The sequence below is a fragment of the Erpetoichthys calabaricus genome, chromosome 1, assembly GCF_900747795.2.
Source record: "Erpetoichthys calabaricus chromosome 1, fErpCal1.3, whole genome shotgun sequence".
Classification (NCBI taxonomy): Eukaryota; Metazoa; Chordata; class Cladistia; order Polypteriformes; family Polypteridae; genus Erpetoichthys; species Erpetoichthys calabaricus.
This window is the reverse complement of record NC_041394.2, coordinates 332,207,137-332,229,975: the sequence shown is the minus strand read 5'-3', so window position 1 is coordinate 332,229,975 and position 22,839 is coordinate 332,207,137. Positions and strand designations below refer to the sequence as shown.

At 41.3% G+C, this 22,839-nt stretch overlaps 1 protein-coding gene across 1 annotated transcript in view; it reads left to right on the top strand.

Annotated features, from left to right (window-relative positions):
• Window positions 1-19,166, top strand: part of LOC114666580 (zona pellucida sperm-binding protein 3-like) — a 515,374-nt gene extending 496,208 nt beyond the window's left edge. The window contains exon 11 of the mRNA XM_051926578.1: window positions 19,073-19,166. Within this exon, the coding sequence (XP_051782538.1) occupies window positions 19,073-19,152 (80 nt within the window). The 3' untranslated portion in view covers window positions 19,153-19,166. The remainder of the gene's footprint in view (window positions 1-19,072) is intronic.
• Window positions 19,167-22,839: the final 3,673 nt, after the last annotated feature.

Here is a 22,839-nt window from a genome sequence, read left to right as displayed (position 1 = left end):
AAAGGCAATTTGAAAAATATGCAGTCACCGCAACAGATTACAGCTGACACAATACAACACATGTAAGTTGGCTTATGAGTAGTTCAGACATGCGCAGCTCAGCACTCGGCCATTAAGCTCATTAAAGTCAAATGAACATGGACGCTCCGCTGCAGGATTGCACAACTGCTGAACAATGCGCTGAAGTGAGATTTCATTGGACAGAGAGAGTAAAATCTGCTGAAATTCACTGAATGATATGTTTAGATTTTCTTCTAGGATGAAGCTTATAAAACAATAGGAACTATTTACGTACATTTATGCTAAGTAGAATCTGCAGTGGCTGCTAGGTTTTTTTTTTTTTTGGCCTTTGAACCCCTGCAGATTTTGTGTTTTTGCTTTACATCACAACTTCTAGAGTTTTTATGTTTTGTCATCCCTGGCCATCTGGCTAAAACATTAGACTTAGCATTGGCCAAGGTAACCAAGCTCAAGTTCAATATCTTATTATCCTTGACTCATGAGATGTCACTTTAAAACAATTTAAGAATAATGTGTCTCTAATGATAAGATGTTCTTGCTTTCTATTTGCACTTATCTGTGCTGAGTGAATGTTGATTTGGTACTGTGCACCAATACAAATAGAACCTGAGAGGTTAAAGTGCCTTTCCTGGACATTTTTACACCACAAAACTATTGATTCACTATTGCATAAACAGAAAAAAAACACAATTTTTTGATGTAATCTGATATCATCTTCTGGATTATGATGCAACCATGGCACAGTCACAGGCACAGCTGTTAAACTCAAAAACAATATTTATAATTGTCTCGTCATTTTTTGAACCAATCCACCCAAACCTGTGCCTGCTTTCCTTGTGGTCCTCCCAGTTATCTTCCACTAACTTTTTTTACAGAGCAGATTACTTTAGGACCTTTTATGTTTAACCAATAAGACATGAACTCAATGTAAAATGAAGGATGATTGTCCATGTCTCTGCTTTGCAAGGCTGATATTAGAGATGATTGGATTTTCCCACAACAGATCCAAGAGCTGCCTACATAACTCCAAACGTTTTAAAAATGAATTTGTTGCAAAACCATAATCCATAATCAGAATTAGATAAAATAGAAGCTAAATAAATGTGCAATAAAGGCTTTGCAGTTGCCCCCCAATTCCACAAAAACACTTGACTACATTCAACTTAATAACATTTTTAAATTATTCTATTAACACAAGTTTTCCATTATGTTAGTGTACCATATCCACACGCCCACAAATCTCGTAAGTGAAACTTCTTCAAGACTTCACACTTAACATTTAAAATTGAGTTCACTTTATTCTTCACTTACGCAAAGCAAATAAGTTTGGTTTTAATTACCGAGAGATTTAAAACCCAACTGGCTGCCGCGTGATCCACGTAAGAACTGCGGTTTACTGCCTGAGATTATCTTACGTTTTGGCATGTGCTTTAATTTGTGATTCTAATTTTATTATCTCCTTCCCGTAATTAACGTCAGTACCTGAAGCGTCTTGTTCATTTCAAACGCAATTGGTGACTGATTGGCGATCTTTTTCTCCTCACGTGTTATTAACATTAAGCAGGCGAACGCCTTCATTCGTGTATATAAAGACTGAGCTGCACCCCGAACTTTACTGCACTTTGCTGATTTTCTTCTTTTGTTGTTTCAAAAATGTGGTGTAAAGATAAGGGTCAGATAGCCGTAGTGTTGCTGCTCTTTTTCCTCTGCGATGCTTTTGCTCAGCCCCGTTTCAAAGGACGTAAGATTATCGCAAAGCACCAGCAGCCTGCGGTCGTGCAATATTTTGAGCCGAGAGCTGGCGCTCCGCAGACCGTAACCGCTCAGTGCACCGACAGTGAGGTGATCGTCACCATCAGTCCGGACTTGCTGGGCATCCAAAAGCCGGTCCAGCCTTCTGATCTTTCCATGGGTGGATGTGGAGTCACCAGCCTGGCCGGTGCTCAGCCCTTTGTGATTGAAGCCCCTCTGCAGGGCTGTGGGAGCACCGTGGAGGTGAGTTGCTTCAGGGCTCTCGGACTTTCCTTTCACTAATATTTAGATTCTCCTTGTTTCTCGGTATTGCTAAAATGAGAAAAACGGAGCTTCACAGCAGCTTGTCCGTACGCGTTGATTTAAGTTTGATGGAAACGAAAATCTGCCGACTCGAGATACAGGCCACATGAGTCGGCCCTACCAGAGGGATAGGGGATGAATCCGGTTTGAGCACATAATACTAAGCTTACAGGTTCAAGTGCCTGTTTGGGGAGACTGAAGGTCTGTTGAAATTGCCCTAAAAAAGTTAGTTTGATAATTAACACTGGATGGCGTCCTAAAGTGGGCATCGTGATGAGTTTGGAATGGTTGTTGTGGTTACTGAACCCCAGTGTAGCTTTAATGCATCATTGCAGGGACATTGGAGAATGAATTAAGAGTTGAGGGCTTGTGCAGCAGCATCCTGAATGAATTTAAAGCTTTGCAAATAGGACCTGTATTTTATTGAGATATACACGCAATCTAATAGTAAATTATAAAAACATCCGATAGTTGCTATATCTCAGAGCCTAAAAGCAATCTGCTGGAAAACCTTCCAGATTACTAATGTAATGCTGGGGCTTAAATATTGTGAAAAGTAAATGAGATGGCACATAATGAATGCCCAAATATGAGTTTATGATGCTGGAATTTAGCTAGCTAGAGGTGAAACTAATAACCGGTAAAACTGGAATGTACAGCTAGAGGTGGCTTTGTGCTACTGAAGTGAGATCCTCGGGACCTCTCAGGCTCTGGAAGAGTTGGCAGTGAGAGCACACATCAGATACAAGATCTGTAACTGATGGTTTAATCTGGAGCAACAAATTCCACTGAGGATTCTATAGAATCCAAAGCTTGAATGACAACGGAGTAAGATGGCCCAAAAGCTGAACTTTTTTTTTTTTTTTTTAAGATGCTGGGAGCTGTAATAACCTACACCTTCACCCTGGACTACAATCCTTCTCCAATTGATGGTCTTCCCATTGTAAGAACAAATCCAGCTGTGGTGCAAATTGAATGCCAGTACAACAGGTGAGATGCCATATAACTAAAGCACAAGCTGCACAAACATGAAAATATCCAAACTAACATGGCACCAAGTCCACTTAACACATTGGGCCAGGCTTTGCATGGCTGTATCTGCATTTGTCCTGGCCCAATTGATCCCCTTTTTTCTAATGTTCTTTCCCCAGGCTACACAATGTAAGCAGCAATGCCTTAAACCCCACTTGGGTTCCCTACACCTCCACGATATCTGCTGAGGACATTCTGGGCTTCTCGCTTGTTATAATGAGCAGTAGGTGTACACATTTAAAAATCCTCCTTTCCCTTTGCACTAATGTGATCTGAACACCTTGTAACATTCCTGTCTGCAGGTGACTGGAGTGGGCCGAGTCCATCCAATACTTTCTTCCTAGGAGACCTCATTAACCTTCAAGCATCTGTGGACAGCACTAACCATGTGCCTCTTCGTGTCTTTGTGGACAGCTGTGTGGCCACTCCTGGGTCCAATGCATTAGCCCCGGCCTACACCTTCATTGGGAATAATGGGTGAGTGTGAGCCATAGTGTGATTTAAATCTTGGTCTGGAAACGCAATGCTATGGTCGCTCTTGTGTATTACAGGTGTTTCTTGGACAGCAAACTGACAGGCTCCAATTCCCAGTTTGTGTCCCCCAGAGTTGCCCAGTCTGTAATGCAGTTCCAGCTGGATGCCTTCAGGTTTTATGGCCTGACTACTAGTTCAGTAAGTCCTTTCCTCCCATCTCCTTTGGAGGAATCCAATTGAAGCTCCCAGGTGTGACTGTAGTCTCTTGCATGTCTACAGATCTTCATTACCTGCCATCTGAAGGTGACCTTGGCATCTGCTAATGTTGATCCTTTGAATAAGGATTGTTCATACAACTCTGCACTGAGCCAGTAAGTGACTGGGAGGATTAGGGTGCACCTGTTCAGATGAGGTAGCAGGTAGTGATTGGTGGCTGTGCTTTCAGGTGGAGCTCAGTGGATGGGAACAATGCTGTCTGCAGCTGCTGTGACACCAGCTGTGCCAACCCCCCTCCCTTCAGGAGGGGCTCTGGTGCCCTTAAACACAGACCCAGGAGAGCAAGTAAGTGACCTCGCCAGCAGACTTCTGCAGTGTCCAGCCTGGGATATACAAGCTGCAATTGTAATTTGCAGGTGAATGGAGTGCACCAGCTGAATGGCAGGAGACCATTTCTGTTGGCCCTCTTTATCTGGAGCAGGTCTCTCCTTTGTCTTCTGTATCACAGTCCCTGTCTGGCCAGCAAGAAGTCTCTGCAGGTAACTTGCATCAGCAGTCCTTAACATGGCTTGCATTTGGGAGAAGTTCTATTCAATTCATGCTCTGGAAGATTCAATTGACAATTCCTAATGCCTTCTTGCAGGTTCCCAATTCCAAGATTCCATCCTTGGAGCTGTTGTAGGTGTCTTGGCTGTCTTGTGTGTGGCTGTACTTTTCTTTGCCTACAGAAAAACAAAGGGCATTGGTAATACTAAGCAATAAAATCTTAAAGCTTGCATTGTCTATTTTTTTTTTTTTTACAAGCACCAATTTTAATAGCATATTCTGGTCTCATTGATCTTCTAGACAGCTACCTTATGAAACAATCTTGCACCTATAATCCTAGGTAAATCTACAGTTTGCATCGTACCAAGACATTCAATCACATCCTACCTTTGCTAGAAAGTGTTATCTCCACAAATGTGCCTACTAGTCTAAACAAGGCTCCAGCATCTCCATGTGTCAAATATGATGGAAGATCTCACATGGCTCTTAAAAGCTGATCTGATGTCTGAACAGATGGTGGGCACCACATTTAATTAAAATGGCATGCTCTAGACCTGTGGCCCCAGAATATGGTCGGGGTCTGTCTAGCTGCCTGCCATTGATCTAATGTACTTGGTTTTGCTTTTATCTTTGGACAACCACAGCAGCAATTTTGTCAACATTCAATAATGTGTGATGTAAGCTTCTAGGACTTTGGGGGGGTGGAGTAGAATATTAAGGTCTGGACCTCCCTAAAATTATATGGTGGAACTGAATAAATGTCTACACTCCCCACCTAGCAATTTTTAGTTTGGCTAGGAGACCAATTTTAAATCTGGATTACAATCCCAGGTGTGCAGGATGAAGGTTGTGGCCCATTGATCTACATGTTGGCTTTGCTTGAAAGATGAAGTGAGTCAGTTTGGACTGAGTTTTAATAGCATTTATGAGTGTGTGACCCTGTTAAAGATCTTGCATGGTGAGAAAACTGTTGGATGGAATAGGTTCTTGTTGCTAAAACTGCAATCTCCCCTACACCTTTCAAGTTTTGTGTAGATCCTAAAATTTAACATTTTGTATAATCAGAAGTAGATATTGATGTAAGGATCGGTTTCATGATCCAGCTGGGGTATCAGAACTAAAGATCTGTTGGACATAAATTAACCTTGATGGTTTCTGCCAGTTTATTGGTTTAATTTCATTAACCCAACTGGTGCAGCAGACAATGCAGGCTCCTAGTCATAAGGATTATAGGGGTAAGAAGGAAAAATGGTGCGCTTTATTCCTGTCCTTTGATTAGACAGGAAAATGCATCACCTCCTTTTATAGACCACCAAGTGGTCTCTGACACTTTGAAGGATGACAAGTTTGGGTGTTTGGTCATACCTCGTGTTTACTGGTTGTGCTGCAGTTTCAATCACATTTCCCATCTGATGCTTATGTGCTACTTAGTCTGCTGGAAGAAAAGCAATTCTTTCTGTGATCTTGAAGTTTCCTGCAGAGGTTGGATTTGGCTATCTTGCAGTCCAGCAGAGGATAATCTTTGACAGTGGAAGGGTCTCTTCAGCCTTTTAAGGGCCACCCTGTATAGTAGGGTTGGTACTAAAGAGCAAAAGTTCAAGCAGACTTTTAATGAAGCGGAAGGACCAGAACTAATGTTGGAGGTGGATTATTAAGGCTGTAGTTGACTTTGGGTTCATAAGCTTAGCCTTTTGGTCCATAATTGATACACCATGGTAGTTATGGTGATTCATTTACCACCATGGTCAGTGAGAAAAATCAAGATCTAGATGTCTCTGGCCTGTGGATGTCTTGCTCAGTGACATTGACTGCTTGCAGTCTTCTCTGTTGAAGATTTAGATGCAGCATTTCTGTAAAACCTGAAATGGCATTTGAGAAAAAGGTCTACATGTTCATGATATAGCAAATGCATAATTTTCATGAAAATAACGGAGCTCAGACTGAAGCCTGGCACATGGGTTTATTCAGTTTGTAAGTTTACTTGTAATACTGTACATGTTTATTGCACATACTAATCAACTTAAACTGAACAATGCCAAATTGCTCCACAAGAAATAAGCTTTAATAGCAGATGTATACTTGGTTCTTTCATGAAAATAAATGAGCTCAGATTGAAGCCTGGTAAATGAGTTTATCCAGTTTCCAAATGCAGAGTTTGCTGTTTTACTTGATTCTTTCAAATGGAAAACAATTGTATTACATACTGTATATCGCACTTAAACTAAAAAGTGTACATTGTTCTCAGGTAGCAGTAGTCAGGTCTGCATAGTAAGTCATGGAACTGCAAAGGGCTACTCTATATTAGTGTGAAGGGAGGTTTGAACAGAATGTGGTCTCTTCAGTCCAAGTGCAGTAGGAACTCCCAGCCGTTTCAGGGCCTCTGCCAACACTCTTACTGCTTTTGAGAGTCCCATTGTTTCAGATTTATTTATAGCCAATATAGAAAGTAGACATCTTCAGTTTCTGCACACTTCAGTCTACACTCAGTAACTCAAAGTGAAAACATGTTTGCAAAAAAATCAAAAACTAAAAATATAATTTTTCACACCCACAATTCAGTATTTGTGTAGAAACCTCAGCAAGAATTACAGATTTGAGCCTCCTTGGGTGAATCTCCACAAGCTTTGTACCCCAAGTTTTCTGCAATTTATCCCATTGTTTCTGGCAGATGCTCTCAAGCATCATTAGATTTGATGGATAGCATCTTCATGTCTCTCCACAGATGTTCTATGAGGCTGAAGTCTAGGCTTTGGTTGGGCCACTCAAGGACATTCAGACTTGACCCAAATTCACTCTATTGTTGTCTGGGGTGTATTCTCCAGGGGCCTCATGTATAAATGGTGCGTACGAACGTTTCCACGCTCAAATCGTGATGTATAAAACCTAAACTTGGCGTAAAGCCACGCACTTTTCCATGGCACCTCATGCCCTGGCGTACGCAATTTCTCCGCTCGGTTTTGCAGACTGGCGGCACCCAGTGTCAAAGCAGTGCTACTGTTCCTGTGTGGTCAATCTTTCTTAGATCCACATTCCTGACGCGGCTTTATAAATACAGAACACTGAAACTAACTGCATATTGTTTTTTTTATTAGTGTAATGCATCGGATTGTAATTAACCTGCAGCAATATAATGGTCCAGGGAATAGTCATAGTATTCCAAATACCATAACTGCTTTAGCATTGTTACTCTCAATGCATCTTCTTCTTTCAGCAGATCATCTTTTTACATATTACTCTCACTGCACCACTCGGAGTATTTATATCACTGTATCTGAGTGGGGAATCACAGCAGCAGCTGATCGGAAAGAGAATTATTGGTATACAGCATGAAGCAGACACTGCCTGAGCCACGGCAAAACGCTTCAGAGACTTTCCTGTATGGACTTCGTGGTTTAGAAAAAGTTTCATCCTAAGAACTATAAACGCACTCAATCAGTCCATCAAGTGCTCCTTGTAGAACTGTTTGGACTTATAAGTACAATCCCCTCACTGTAAACTTGAGATAGTTATAATATTGCACAACCTGTACCACTTTATAAAGCGCGTATTTACATATGACGATATAATTTTTAAGATGAAATGCAGCAAAATATGTTGATTATATTATACAGATAAAACTTTAACTTCATTTAAATAATCTGTATTGTTAATAATTAAACATGTGAGGACACGGTGCCGCAGCGCTAACTAGTTCATGGATTATTCCTGCATTGCGTTGTATTCTTGCTGGTGCTGACGCAACACTGGAAGGCTAGATGGATAAAATAATTAAACCTGTACTATGAAGATATTTCAATGTTCCTTAAAAGTTTTGAAGAATCGGCGTTCTAAGCTTCACGTCTATTACAGAGCTGATTGTGTGGCGATTGGGTATTTGGAGAAAGAAAAGTAAGGACAGGAATTGGAGGTTAGTACGTTTGAAAGAGACAGTACTTCTGTAATAAATTATTTCATCGAAGGTCGCGCATGGCGCAGCAAGTCTGTTGCGTGAGACATGAACAAGCACTGCGCCACCGTGTTCCCATGTTTAATAACATGCTTTAACTCCTATCATCATGAAAAAGATATCACGTATACATCTCAGCATTTTAATTATTCAGACAGCTGTAATATCACGAATGTAATGGATTCTGGATTCTGTGTCCTGTCGGAGAAAAAGAAAACCCGTTTAAGAAGCAGGTAGTGATTCACACACAGAGCACATAGAAGATCAAATACAGAACAAAGCATTTAATGTGCTAATTTAGTTACAATGGGATTTGAGAAACTAGTAAATTAAACGATTTTAAGAAGAAGTTTATGATGTTCTACTTTAATGGCAAAATAAACTATGTGATTAAAGTGGAAATTTCGAGATTAAAGTTGACATTTCGTGCTTTTTTCCCCACTGTGTGCCTATTTTTTTTTGTCTGTACCCTAATAAGCTTTCATATGACACTCAGACGGTGGGCTACGACTCGCCTTTTCACGGTGACTTTGATATGTGATTTCTTTTTTATTTCGGGCACTGTACGACTTTGTGAACTTGAGCTTTCGAGTTTCTTCGACACTCTGTCACTCGATCAACTTCATTTTGTTGATTATACCACTGTTTAAACAAACAAATAGTACGTTTTTCCTTTGCCTCCATTTGGTATTCGCTGAAATTCTAATATTTTGCCCCATGCTTTTCCCATTGTCTTTTCACAGAAGGCTGAGCTTAAGGGCTATTTATATTGATTTGCATATTCAAAGAGGCGTAACTCTGGGAGGAGTTGGGGTGGGACAGAAGGCGTGTGCACGTGCGTTACTTTTCACGCTGATCGGAATTTATAAAGCGGAAGAACATGGAAGTTTGCGTACATACAGATTCCTGCATCTGGATTTTTCTGTGCTTACGCACATTCCCACTTTTGTGCTTACGCCATATTATAGTGTGAGTTCTACGCACGGCATTATACATGAGGTCCCAGGTCATTGTCATGTTTGAAGGTGAACCATCGCTCCAGCTTTAGGTCATGTGCACTCTGGAACAGCTTTTCTTTAAGGATCTCTCTGTATTTGTCTGCATTCATCCTTCCCTTAATTCTGACCAGGTTTCTTGTCCCTGCCACTGAGAAGTATGTCTACAGCATGTTGGTGCCACTTCACCATTGACATGCTATTAGACTGAGATGACCAGTGCCAGGTGTTTGACAGACATAGTGCTTGGAGTTCTGCCAAAAGAGTTCAACTTTTGTTTCATCAGACCTGAGAATCTTTTTCCTTATGAACTCAATGTTCTAAAAGCCATTTCACAAACTCCAAGCGAGAGTTAACCACTCGACCATAAACACCTGATTGGTGGAGTGCTGATGAGATGCTTGTCTTTCCAACAGGATCTGCCATCTCAGAGTGAATGTTAGAGTGAATGTTGTGTTGATGGTCATCTCACTGACCAAGACGTTTCTTGCCTGGTCACTCAGAGTGTGTCTTAGCTCAGCAAAATTCAGATAATTTATTTTGGGGACAAATCAGGAGATGCATGCAAAAATGCAAAACAAACCAAATAACACATAAACATAGTGATCAAAACTCAGACGAGAGGCAAGAAGTCAAAACCAGACACGGCACAAAGATCAAATAGAAGGTAGAGAGTTTTGTTCAATTGTTCATCTGCAGATTAGATTAAGTTTGGTGCAAATGCACACCTTTTATTTTGTCGTGCTAATTAACTCAATGTCACAACCCTCAATGACCTCTTCCCTAGAAACCTAATAGAGAAAAAGCAATAGGACCCAAAAATTCGGCTCTGACCATGACAATTTGGCTGGACAGTCAACTCAGAGAAGAGTCCTGGAGGTTCCAAACTTCTTCTGTTTCACAGTTTTGGAAGTCTCTGCAAAAAAAGGAACACTTAAAGTTTCATCAGTGGCTTTATCCCCTTTCTCTGATATATGTACCGTATATACTCACATATAATTTGGGTCTTGAAACCCAAAAAATCAATCATAAAATCAGACCCCGATTTATATACCCTGTCACACACGTGTGCATGGGAGGCAGCTAAAGGGCTTGAGTAATGGCGATTCCGAATTGGACCAGGATGTGGCAGAGTGCACTGACTCTTTTTCTCCCTTTCCTGCAGACCATACACAGAAGATTCCACCTGGCCCTCTTGACGTCATTTCTGAGTCCGAGCCTATGGAAGAAGACCTTGCCGGGTCCGGCCTCTGTGATATCACGTCTGGGCTTGAGCCTATGGTTGAAGACCCTCATGAGCCTGGCCCCTTTGACCTCAATTCCTGTCTTCCCCTTTAAAAGCCTCCACCTTTTCCCTATTCCCTCAGTTCTGTGAACAGCAGTGCTATCATTTAAACATCAATTTGCAGCCAGGAAACCAATTATATGGGTCGCTGCCCCAACCCTTGCTATGGCTCTTTGTGGAGTTTGTGTCAGCCCATTCAAAAATGCGACACGTAAATTTTTTTATACATTTTCTTGCCTCCTCTAATCTCCCATCAGTTTCTCAGATGCATCGAATTTTGTTGCATCGGCGCAATTACCAATTTCTTTTATCGCTTCTGATTGAATGCTCTATCATAGATAAGGGATGCTCTTACAATAAAGGTGTATGAGGGTGTGAGATACAAAAAACACAAATCAGTGCAAACGTCGCTTCAGAATAGTTCAGATATTACTGTGTGGTCATGTAGGCACAATAGTGTGAGAGAGAGAGGTTAGATACGCACGCTGATACAGCGCATTGGTACACCCACATTGAAAACAAAGGCCATGTGCTCCGTGGTTACTCTACGATATGCTAACGCACACCTGAGAATCTCTTGGACCAATAGCGTGAGTTTACCATATTTGACTTATACGAGCGACTTTATATATTCCAGAAATTATACAGTAAAATCATGTGGTGACTTAACCGTGGGAGAATTTAAACGTGAGTATATACGGTACCTTACCACAATTTGATATTTGTCCTGACATGTAAATTGAATTATTATACCTTAAATAGGCATCAATTCAATTTGCCCTAGGTGGACTCCAATCAACTTCTAGAAACATCTCAAGGACAGTTAAAGCAAACAGGCCCAATACCACAATTTGGAGTGCCACAGCAAATGGTCTGAACATTTATGTAAATGAGAGATTTCAGTTTTTGATTTTTTTTATAAATTTGCAGTTCTATCTGAAAACATGTTTTCACTTTGTCATTATGATTTATTGAGTGCAGATGATTGTCAAAAACAGAAAATGTATCTATTTAAAAGAAAGTGTAAAGAAAGGGTGGGGGGTCTGAACACTTTCTGTATCCACTGAATACTTAATGCTTTATAGTCTTTGAGAAATTTAAAATGTATGCCAAAGCAGTCACACATGAAGGTTGGAAAAGCAGGGGAACACAAGAGCTTAGTGGCAGTGCCCCCTCCTGCTTTGGAGTGGTATCAGTGGGCTTACCTGAGCCCCCCAAAGAGTCAGAGCTCTCACAAGTGTGACTATATATGTGTGTGTGTGTGTACATATATATATATATATATATATATATATATATCTGGTAAGATTTTTGACATCCTTTAATACACTCCCCAACTGTGCTGCATGGTGAAACACAGTTGACGCATCTGTCAAGGATTGCTTGTCCGTTGATGAGGCAACTTCAAGTTTGCAGTCTCATGGCGTAACACATCTGTCACCCAATGATTGATGTAGGGGAAGCATACTAACCTGACCACTGACCTGGTCCTCTCGCTGCTTGTTTGCTGTGTCTGTATGTGTTGAAGTGGTAGTTCCTGTTTGAATAAAAATCCTGTTTTGATTGGAATAAAGTTGGTTTTCTTGAAGCCTTTGGATTCAGCGTCTTCTCTCAGGTATAAGAAAGTGACTCAAATGGTACCAGAAGTGGGGTTTTGCACCAATGGATCATCAACAGTCATACAATGTTCTTCTTCAGTTGAAGAGATGAGGCTTTTGCAGGCGCTCCTGCCCCTTGCCATTCCCAGAGATGTCTGGTGAAGATGGCCCCTTCAGACACCCCAGAGTGTTTCCTATTCTGTTTTGAACGCACAGCAAGACTGATGTGCTGGCACAAGGGACGCTGGGCATCTATTTTGGCCCCTGTTTTCATTAGGGATGCCCAACAGGTGCATTGTGGGAAAGCTTGCTATAGACACAGTCTTATCAGGCATAAATGAGGACTTTTGTGATGAGATGCTCTGGAATGATGTTCACTTGCTGCTAGACGTGAGCCACGTGGAAGACTGGACCCAAGTAGACTGGACCGAAGGCACCTGGAAGCAGAGGAGCTGTCCTAATGTGGCACTGACTTCTACTCAGCCATTACATCCCCACCAGATGGTCAATCACCGAAGCTATGGGTCTCAGCCTCCAGCACCAATTCGTCCTCGTCTCTCTTCAGAGCAACATCTGCTGCCACTCTCTGCCTCGGCCCCTCCCATTCAAGCCCAGCCTCCTAGAGTTGCTGATGCCACTGCTTGGGGCACATGGACTCGTATCATGTCGTAAGATCTCCGCAGCTGGGATTGAGCACTGTTGCTTTTGTTGTGATCAACCAGGATATCTGGCTTGGGAGTGCTGCCTCTCGCCACCATAGTCCATGGATCTTGGTCTGGCCCACATACACGGTTCTCAAGTTTCCTGCAAGATGTTGAAGAAAGAAAATTTTAAGGTCTCTATTAAGTTGGCTGTACACGAAATCCCGGCTCTCTTGGACATTGGAAGTGACTTCCATGTACTTCGCCATGACTTGCTCAGGCAAACCCCTTACACAAACATGGACCGGGTGAACATCCACTGTGTCCATAAAAACATATGAGAGTCCCTCTGATATTTAAAGGGCGGAGCTTTAAGGTTTGGACCCCTGATAAGAAGCTGACGCAGACAGAGATTGGTTGTCTGTTGCTGAGGCAACCTCAGGTTCATGGCGTCACAGAGGCAACTACAACTTTGTAGCCTCGCTGTGTATTGCATCTATTGCCTGATGGTTGATGCGGGGAGCATTCTAACCTGGCCACTGACCTGACCCTGTCACTTCTTGTTTGTTTGTGTCTCTGTGTATTGAATTGGTGGCTCCCATTTAAAAAATATATGTTGACTGTTCCTTGGAATAAAGTTGGTTTTCTTGAATACTTTGGGCTCAGCATCTTCTCTCAGGTGCAAGCTGGTAACTCGCGTATCACTATATAGACATAACTCATATATGTTGTACATATCTATCTATCTATCTATCTATCTATCTATCTATCTATCTATCTATCTATCTATCTATCTATCTATCTATCTATCCAGAGCTCTCATGGTCCTCATCATAGTGTCAATGCGCATCTTGGTCTGTTCAGTACTAGACCCATAGGACAAATCCAGGCTAAAATGTATTCTACCCTTTCCACCATGTTGTCCAATCTGATGCCAGCTTTCCCGTTTCTACTGTGCTCCAAACCTCCAGTCTGTCATAGCCACAGCTCCTTTATTCTTCCCATAATTTGCCCTATAGAAGTGAAAAGAACAGATTCATCTGCCACCCAAATTTTATACTACACCTGTCTCTAAATCGCCCAATCCTCTGCCATCTTTCCCAGTTCCCCATTCTACTAAAACACACACCATAATGTCCACACCCCCACCACCATAATCTTCCAATAACGTGCACTTCCACCTGTCCTATAACACATCCATAGCAGGAGTCCAATCTATTTTTTTTTCAGCCCAGTCCTTGGCCACTGTATTCCACATCAGCACTAGTCTTTTAATTAATCCATCCATCCATTATCCAACCCATTATATCCGAACACAGGGTCACGGGAGTCAGCTGAAGCCAATCCCAGCCAGCACAGGGCACAAGGCAGGAAACAAACCCTGGGCAGGGTGCCAGCCCACCGCAGAGTCCTTTAATTTAATTTAATTTTAATATATATATATATATATATATATATGGAAAATTAAAATGAGGTGTTATGGGGTTATGAGGTTTTGAAAGTTATGGGGTTACTTCAACAGATCAAAGCTCATTAAAGTCAAATAAACATGGAATCTCCACTGTGGAATTGCACTATTGCTGAACAATGTGCCAAAGTGAGATTTCATTGGAAAGAGAGAGTGAAATCTGCTGAAATTCAATGAAGGATATATTTATATATTCTTCTAGGATGAATCTTAAAAAACAACAGGAACTGCTTACGCACATTGATGTCAAGTAGAATATGCAGAAACAGCTGGGCATTCTTGTGGCCTTTGCACTCTTATACATTTTGTTTCTTTTTCCTTACATCACAAGCCCTGGAGTTTTCATTTTTTTTCTGTTCTCCCAGGCCATCACAGCATTAGACGTATCATTAGAGACATATTATTCTTAAATTGCTTAAATTGCAGGGATGTCTCATGTGTTGAGCGGTTTCTAGCCCCTGATAAGATATTGAACTTGAGGTCGGTTACCTTGGCCAATGTTGAGATATTCTTGCTTTGTATTTGAACTTATCTGTGCCGAGTGAATGTTGAATAGGTATTGTGCACCAATATAAATAGAACCTGAGAGGTTAAAGTGTGCATTTCTTAGTCACTTTTACACCATAACTATTGGTTCACTATTACATAAATAGGCAAAATAATAATAATAATAATAATAATAATAATAATAATAATAATAATAACCATGGAGCAGTCTCACAGGCATAGTCACTGTTGGACTCAAAGCAATATGTTTCTTCATCTCTGCATTGTTTGAACCAATCCACCCAAACCTGTGCCTGCTCTTCACATGGTGCTCTCAGTTGCCTTTCATTAATTTTTTTACATGGCGGATTACTTTAGGACCTTTTATGTTTAACCAATAAGACATTAACTCAATGTAAAATGAAGGATGATTGTCCTGTCTCCACTTTGCAAGGTTGATATTGGAGATGATTTGATTTTACCACAACAGATCCTTTCAGCTGCCTGCATCACTCCTAAAGTTATGAAATTAATTTGATGCAACTGATACCATAATCCATTATGAAAATTATATTAAATAGAAGCTACATAAAAATTCCATAAAGACTTTTTAGTAGCGCCCTATTACCACAAAGCACTCGACTACATTCAACTTAATTACATTTGTCAATTAATTTATTTACACAAGCCTGCCATGTTAGTCTGCAGTGTATCCACACGCCCACAAATCTCCTAAGTGAAACTTCTTCAAGATATCACACTTAACACTTTAAATTTAGTTCACTTTATTCGTATACGCAAAGCAAATAAGTCTGGTTTTAAATAACGAGAGATTTAAAACTCAATTGTTTGCCCCGTGTTCTACATAAGAACTGTCAAGTCACTGTCTGAGATGATCTTACGCTTTGGCGTTTGTCTTGATTTGTGATTCTAATTTTATTATCTCCTTCCCGTAATTAACCTCAGTACTTGAAGTGTCTTATTCATTTCAAACGCAATTGGTGACTGATTGGCGATCTTTTTCTCCGCACGTGTTATTAACATTAAGAAGTCGAACGACTTCATTCGTGTATATAAAGACTGAGCTGCACGTCGATCTTTACTGCACTTTGCTAATTTCCTCCTTTTGTTATTTCAAAATGTGGTGTAAAGACAAGGGTCAGATAGCCGTAGTGTTGCTGCTCTTTTTCTTCTGCGATGCTTTTGCTCAGCCCCGTTTCAAAGGACAGAAAGTTATCGCAAAGCACCAGCAGCCCGCGGTCTTGCAATATTTTGAGCCGAGAGCTGGCGCTTCGCAGACCGTAACCGCTCAATGCACCGACAGTGAGGTGATCGTCACCATCAGTCCGGACTTGCTGGGCATCCAAAAGCCGGTCCAGCCTTCTGATCTTTCCATGGGTGGATGTGGAGTCACCAGCCCGGCCGGTGCTCAGCCCTTTGTGATTGAAGCCCCTCTGCAGGGCTGTGGGAGCACCGTGGAGGTGAGTTGCTTCAGTCTCAAGGTGACCGTTCCTGAAAACTTTTAGTACTTGGCTCGGGCCTGTGGTTTATGATGTTACTTACTGTTTTGGAAGTGAAGTCGTAATTGATCAGACGCGCATTAACGACGTCTGTTTGCACTGTCCATTACGATAAATGAGAAATCACAGCAGACTGCCTGCCCGTTGGCTGGCCCGAGACTTGGGCTGTTAAGACGGCATTCTGTGTGCAGATCCTTTATCGGTGGTGTAGTGCCCACTCGTGACCTGTATGTGGCCACATGTGCCTGGTTAGGGAGCGCGGAGGTCGGTTGAAGTCTGACTTGGACAGCACGGCGAATAGTCCCTCAACTCTGAATGTCGGCGGTGTTAAAACCATTGCCTCAATTTCAAACCCTTAACCACCATGTCCACTTTGAATATGAAACAAAGACCTAAAGGCTAAATTCGAGGTTTAATTTAGTTGACCATTCAGTCTAGACCTGCATGGGTACCCGTTAAAATTCATAAAGGGTCCTGCTGAGGAAGTCTTCAGAGGGGTGTTACAGTGCAAAAAAATTTTAGCCTGCGTTTAGCTTTTTGTCCTCTAAAGGATCCAGTTTAGACTATCTATAGGTTGGCCACTTATTGGACCTGACGGGTCGCCATTCTTTGAGGTCTGGTCAAAATGGTGATGTAGTCTTACTCCAAATGGAATGTTCAGACCTAAAAGGGGCAGTACCTGATTGAACAGGTGGTGCTTGGAGGCTTTTTCTTTGGCCCCAGCTGAACTCTTCAGTTTAAAATGTTGCCAACTTGCATTTTTCACAAGTTAAATGAAACTTGATCATTCCCTTTTGACAAGGTCATTTAAATTCCACACAGGTATTTAACAGATTTCAGGATTTATTATTGCATAGTCTAATCCATAATTCAAATTGTCACAGTACCTGTTCTAATCAATTGTGCCCATTTTCAAGACAACCAAATGCCCAAAATTAGCCAAACATTGTGGGCCAGGTCTACTTGTCACCACATTAAAAGCAATTTTTAGCTGACTGGTGTGCTCCAGTTTCTCCACTAGAAGAGGACTCCAGCCAAATGGCCAACTATAAGCTGTGACTAATCCAACATTAAACAGTTCTTTACCGAGCCAATTGAGCTTTTTGGGGTCTTAATGCTAATCTAAACTTTTCTACTTGGATTAATACTTTTGTGGAACAGTGCAGTATTCTATAGACCACATCTTGGTTGTGTTAATAAAGTAGTCTGATAATATAAAGTGGTTCAGCTGACGGGAACCATCATGGAACAGTATTGCTTCATTTTGACTTCTCTTTAGATGCTGGGAGCTGTAATAACCTACACCTTCACCCTTGACTACAATCCTTCTCCAATTGATGGTCTGCCCATTGTAAGAACAAATCCAGCTGTGGTGCAGATTGAATGCCAGTACAACAGGTAAGACCTGGATTATAGGTACAAGTCAGAAGGCCATTTGAATTGACTATTCAGCCAGCCATTTAAAACTTTGCAAGAACCTTCTAATCTCCCCAAAGCCTGGCCCTATTGAGTCCTTTCTAATGTCCTTTCCCCAGGCTACACAACGTAAGCAGCAATGCCTTAAACCCCACTTGGGTTCCCTACACCTCCACAATATCTGCTGAGGACATTCTAGGCTTCTCGCTTGTTATAATGAGCAGTAAGTGTACACATTTAAAAATCCTCCTTTCCATTTGCACTGTGACCTGAACACCTTAACATTCCTGTCTGCAGGTGACTGGAGTGGGCCAAGTCCATCCAACACCTTCTTCCTAGGAGACCTCATTAACCTTCAAGCATCTGTGGACAGCACTAACCATGTGCCTCTCCGTGTCTTTGTGGACAGCTGTGTGGCCACTCCTGGGTCCAATGCATCGGCCCCAGCCTACACCTTCATTGGGAATAATGGGTGAGTGTGAGCCATAGTCTGTCCAGATCTTTATCTGGAGACACAATGCTATGGTCCCTCTTGTGTATTGCAGGTGCTTCTTGGACAGCAAACTGACAGGCTCCAATTCCCAGTTCGTGTCCCCCAGAGTTGCCCAGTCTGTAATGCAGTTCCAGCTGGATGCCTTCAGGTTTTATGGTCTGACTACTAGTTCAGTAAGTCCTTTCCTCCCATCTCCTTTGGAGGAATCCCATTGAAGATCCCAGGTGTGACTGTAGTCTCTTGCATGTCTACAGATCTTCATTACCTGCCATCTGAAGGTGACCTTGGCATCGGCTAATGTTGATCCTTTGAATAAGGATTGTTCATACAACTCTGCACTGAGCCAGTAAGTGACTGGGAGGATGATGGTGCACCTGTTCAGATGAGGTAGTGGGTTGTGATTGGTGGCTGTGCTTTCAGGTGGAGCTCAGTGGATGGGAACAATGCTGTCTGTAGCTGCTGTGACACCAGCTGTGCCAACCCCCCTCCCTTCAGGAGGGGCTCTGGTGCCCCTAAACACAGACCCAGGAGAGCAAGTAAGTGACCTCGCCAGCAGACTTCTGCAGTGTCCAGCCTGGGATACACAAACTGCAATTGTATTTTGCAGGTGAATGGAGAGCACCAGCTGAATGGCAGGAGACCATTTCTGTTGGCCCTCTTTATCTGGAGCAGGTCTCTCCTTTGTCTTCTGTATCGCAGTCCCTGTCTGGCCAGCAAGATAAAGCCTCTTCAGGTAACTAGGTTCAACATCCTAAATACAGGTCATGTTAAGGACTTCTTTGATCTAGCACCAGAGTATAACTTGCATTCCATTTCATTCCTAATGCCTTTCTCCTTGCAGGCTCCCAATTCCAATATTCTGTCCTTGGAGCTGTTGTAGGTGTCTTGGCTGTCTCGTGTGTGGCTGTACTATTCTTTGCCTACAGAAAAGCAAAAGGCATTGTTAACACTAAGAAATAAAAACTTTTAAAGTACATGGCTTGGTTTGTTTATATTCAGGGGGCAGCATACCAGCACCTGTTGAATTTATTTTGGTCTTGTTGAATGATCTTGTAGACATGGAACAATCTCACACCTATAATCTTAGGTCGGAGTACTAAGGAAACTGTAATTTTGTCCCAACCTCCTTTGTTAAAGTGTCATATGAACTGTGCCTACTAGTCTAGGCAGTAGTCTCCAGCCTCCGTTTGCCAAATATGATGGAAGAACTCGCATGGCTCTTAATCTCTGGTACCCACCAGTGATTTTCCAAAAGAAATTGGTTTTCTATCAGCATCCGGTTCACTATCTAGTGGACTAAATTACTAGAAAAGGAGATGAATTTAGGGAGTCTTCCCCATATTTATATATAAATATGGGGGAACTGAACAAATGTCTTACTGGACCCCAGATTTGAACGAGAGAGAGACAGTTCTGTTAGGCTAGGAGCCAAATTTAACCAGACCAAAATCCTCGGTGTCCAGGATGAAATTTAAATCCAAGCCAAAATGTTTAAGATCAAGAAGTAAAGGATGAATTTTTTTTTTTTTTTTGTGGACTGAACTTTAATGGCCTTCATAACTGAGTTAAAATATCGAATTTTGAGTGACTTAACTTCAGACAGGTTTTTGTTGCTAAAACAGCAATTTTATTGAATTTAAACAGTTTGTCGGTTCTTGTCAAATTTTAATATTTGGTAAAATCACAAAGATGTTGTTGCTATTGAGGGCATAAGGTTCCATTTCATGATCTAGCTGGGATGTCGGAACTAAAGATCTATTGACCCAGGTGGACACATCAACCTTGACATTTTCTGCCTGTTGGGATTGTCACAAACCCAACTGGTGCAGGTTCCTTGTAATGGGGACTAGAGGGGTACTTATCAAACACAAATTTTGGTTTGGTCTTTTGTCTCCCCTTCTGCTGTATTGTAAGATGTACAGGTTTTGAATTTGACCTAAAGCAGTGGTCCTCAATCACGGTCCTGGAGTGCCACAGTGGCTATGGGCTTCCATTCCACCCAAGGTCCTAATTAGAACTCCGTTCTTGCTGATAATGTATGAGACTTGTTAGTGCCTTTATATTCATCGGACAAATTTGTTACCTTGTAGATCAAGGGTCCTCCGTTACAGTCCTGGAGGTCTGCCATGGCTGCAGGTTTTCACTTTAACCAATTTTAATTAGACCCCTTTTTATTTACTAAAGCAATTTTGTTTTGGGCTTCGTTTTAGTTGTCTTGCCCGTTACCTTTTCAGAACCCTTAATTGCCTATTTTAGATTTTAGCAGCTTGTTTTAAGTTTGAATTGTTGCCTGTTTTCTTAATCAGACATTAATGAGATGCAGATAACTAATAAACCAAGCAGCAGCTCTCCAGCTCACGTGCTTACCATGAACTATCGGTGATTAAAAATGTTTAGAAATAAGAGGGGAAAGGATCATTAAGTTTAAATCTGTTCTGGTCCACAAACGCATGGATAATGTTCTCACAGAAGGAAACTCTTGCACTTAAAGTAGCTCTTGGATGAATGCAAGCATTAACAAGCCAAATAGTTCAATACCAAGTTGCATTATCAGCATGGACTACTTTTCTAATTACCGTACTTGCGGACAAGCTCTCCCGTGGATAAGTCAGGCTTGATTTTTATTGTACAAGTCAAATGTGGAAAACTCGCGCTATTGGTCCAAGAGCTTAAGATATGCTAACACCCACCTGAGAGAGTAACCACGGCGCACTCAGCCTTATTTTTCTATGTAGGTGCAACAATGCGCTGTATCAGCGTGTGCTCCTAATCTCTATTGTGCCCAAACTATTCCGAAGCAACGTTTGCACTGATTTGTGTTTTTTGTACCTCACACCTTTATCGTAAGAGCAACCCTTACCTACGATGGAGCGTTCAATCGGAAGAAAATATGAAGCTGGTTTTCAATTAAAAGTTGAAGTAGCGAAAGGAAATTGGTAACTGCGCTACTGCAACAAAACTCGATGCGTCTGAGAAACTGTGAGGTTGGAGGAGGCAAGAAGATTTAAAAAAAAAAAAAAAAAAATGCAATGGTCGCATTTTTGAACAGACATACAAGTCGGGGTTTGATTTTATAATAGCTTTTTCGGGTTTCAAGACCCGACTTAATATGTTGAGTATATACGGTAGGAAACTAGTTGGAATAAATACCTGCAGCCACTGCAGCCCTCCGGGACTTTGAGGATCCCTGACTTAAAGCATGTCAAGAAAACTCATTCCAGACAAGCTTTTAAATGTATTTTAAAGTGTTTTGGGGCCCGTTGCTAACTTAAACAAAAGCGAATCATGGTTTTTTGGCAGCTTTTGCTTGCCTCATTCCAGACCAGCACTTTGATTTTTTTTTTTTTTTTTTTTTTTGGGGAGCCTGTCAAATGAGCTTTTAAGTTTCTATCTGGTTATAAACTATTGTTTGTCTCCACTACTGGCACCTGCCCCACTCTGTGATTGTAAACCCACAGTTTAAAGTTGGATGAAACCTAAAAAACACTTAACTTGCATTTAGATTGCTGGGGGTAAAGTGAACAAACTGATGTTGCAAACTATCTTGGAACCAAAATTATAACTGGTGTGCTTATTTTTGTCCTTTGATTAGACAGGCAAATGCATAACCTCTATTCTTTTATAGACCACCAAGTGGTCTCTGACACTTAAAAGCATAGACATATATAGATAGACGCCGCATTTACTGTGTTGCCCGGTCGACGTGCTACATCAGCGCGTACGCCATGTTGCGAGTGGCAAAAGTGCCATTTGAACTAATACAGGTAAACGTGGAAACCGGGTTTTCTGATGAAAAAACAATAACGTTTAAAACCGTATCGTTTACATACAACATTTTGGCGAATCGTTTAAATGCAATTATTTATATCCATTTTTACACTAAATGACAATTATTTAATAATTATTAAATAATTCCTCCCATATAAGTAACATTTCTCAGACTGCATTCTTCCATTTCAGAAACATTTCTAGACTTTGTCCTGTTCTTATGCAACACAGTACTGAAGTATTGATTAATGCCCTAGTCACCTCACGTATAGATTACTGTAACACTATTCTATCTGGCATCCCACAAACACTTATCCATCGCTTACAACTTCTTCAAAATTCTGCTGCCAGGATAATAACCTGCTGTTCTAAATCCACTAAACATATCACACCTATTCTCTCTCAACTTCACTGGCTCCCTGTTAACTACAGAGTACAATCCACAATACTGCTCTTAACATTTAAAGCTCTCCACAACCTCACTGATCTCCTACACACTTACACTCCTCTCACTCACTCAGATCCTCATCTGCAGCTCGACTTTCTGTACCGCACATCAAACTCAGTTCTATGGGAGCTCGAGCGTCTCTCATTGTGCTCCTCAACTCTCATATACGTCCGCTTGATTCAATAACACATTTTAAAACTATCCTCAAAACTTCTTTTCAAACTGGCATACCAATTGTGAATTTTGCACTGTTACACTCAAACAAAGATAACTGGCAGTATCATTTCACTGTTAAAAGAAAGACAATGACAAAAATAAAAATTTTATTGTATACAATTTGGCTTAATAATTTCTGAAAACATTTCACTCATTCCTCTCTCAATCTCTCTCTCTCTCTCACACACACACACACACACAATGTGGTTACTTAA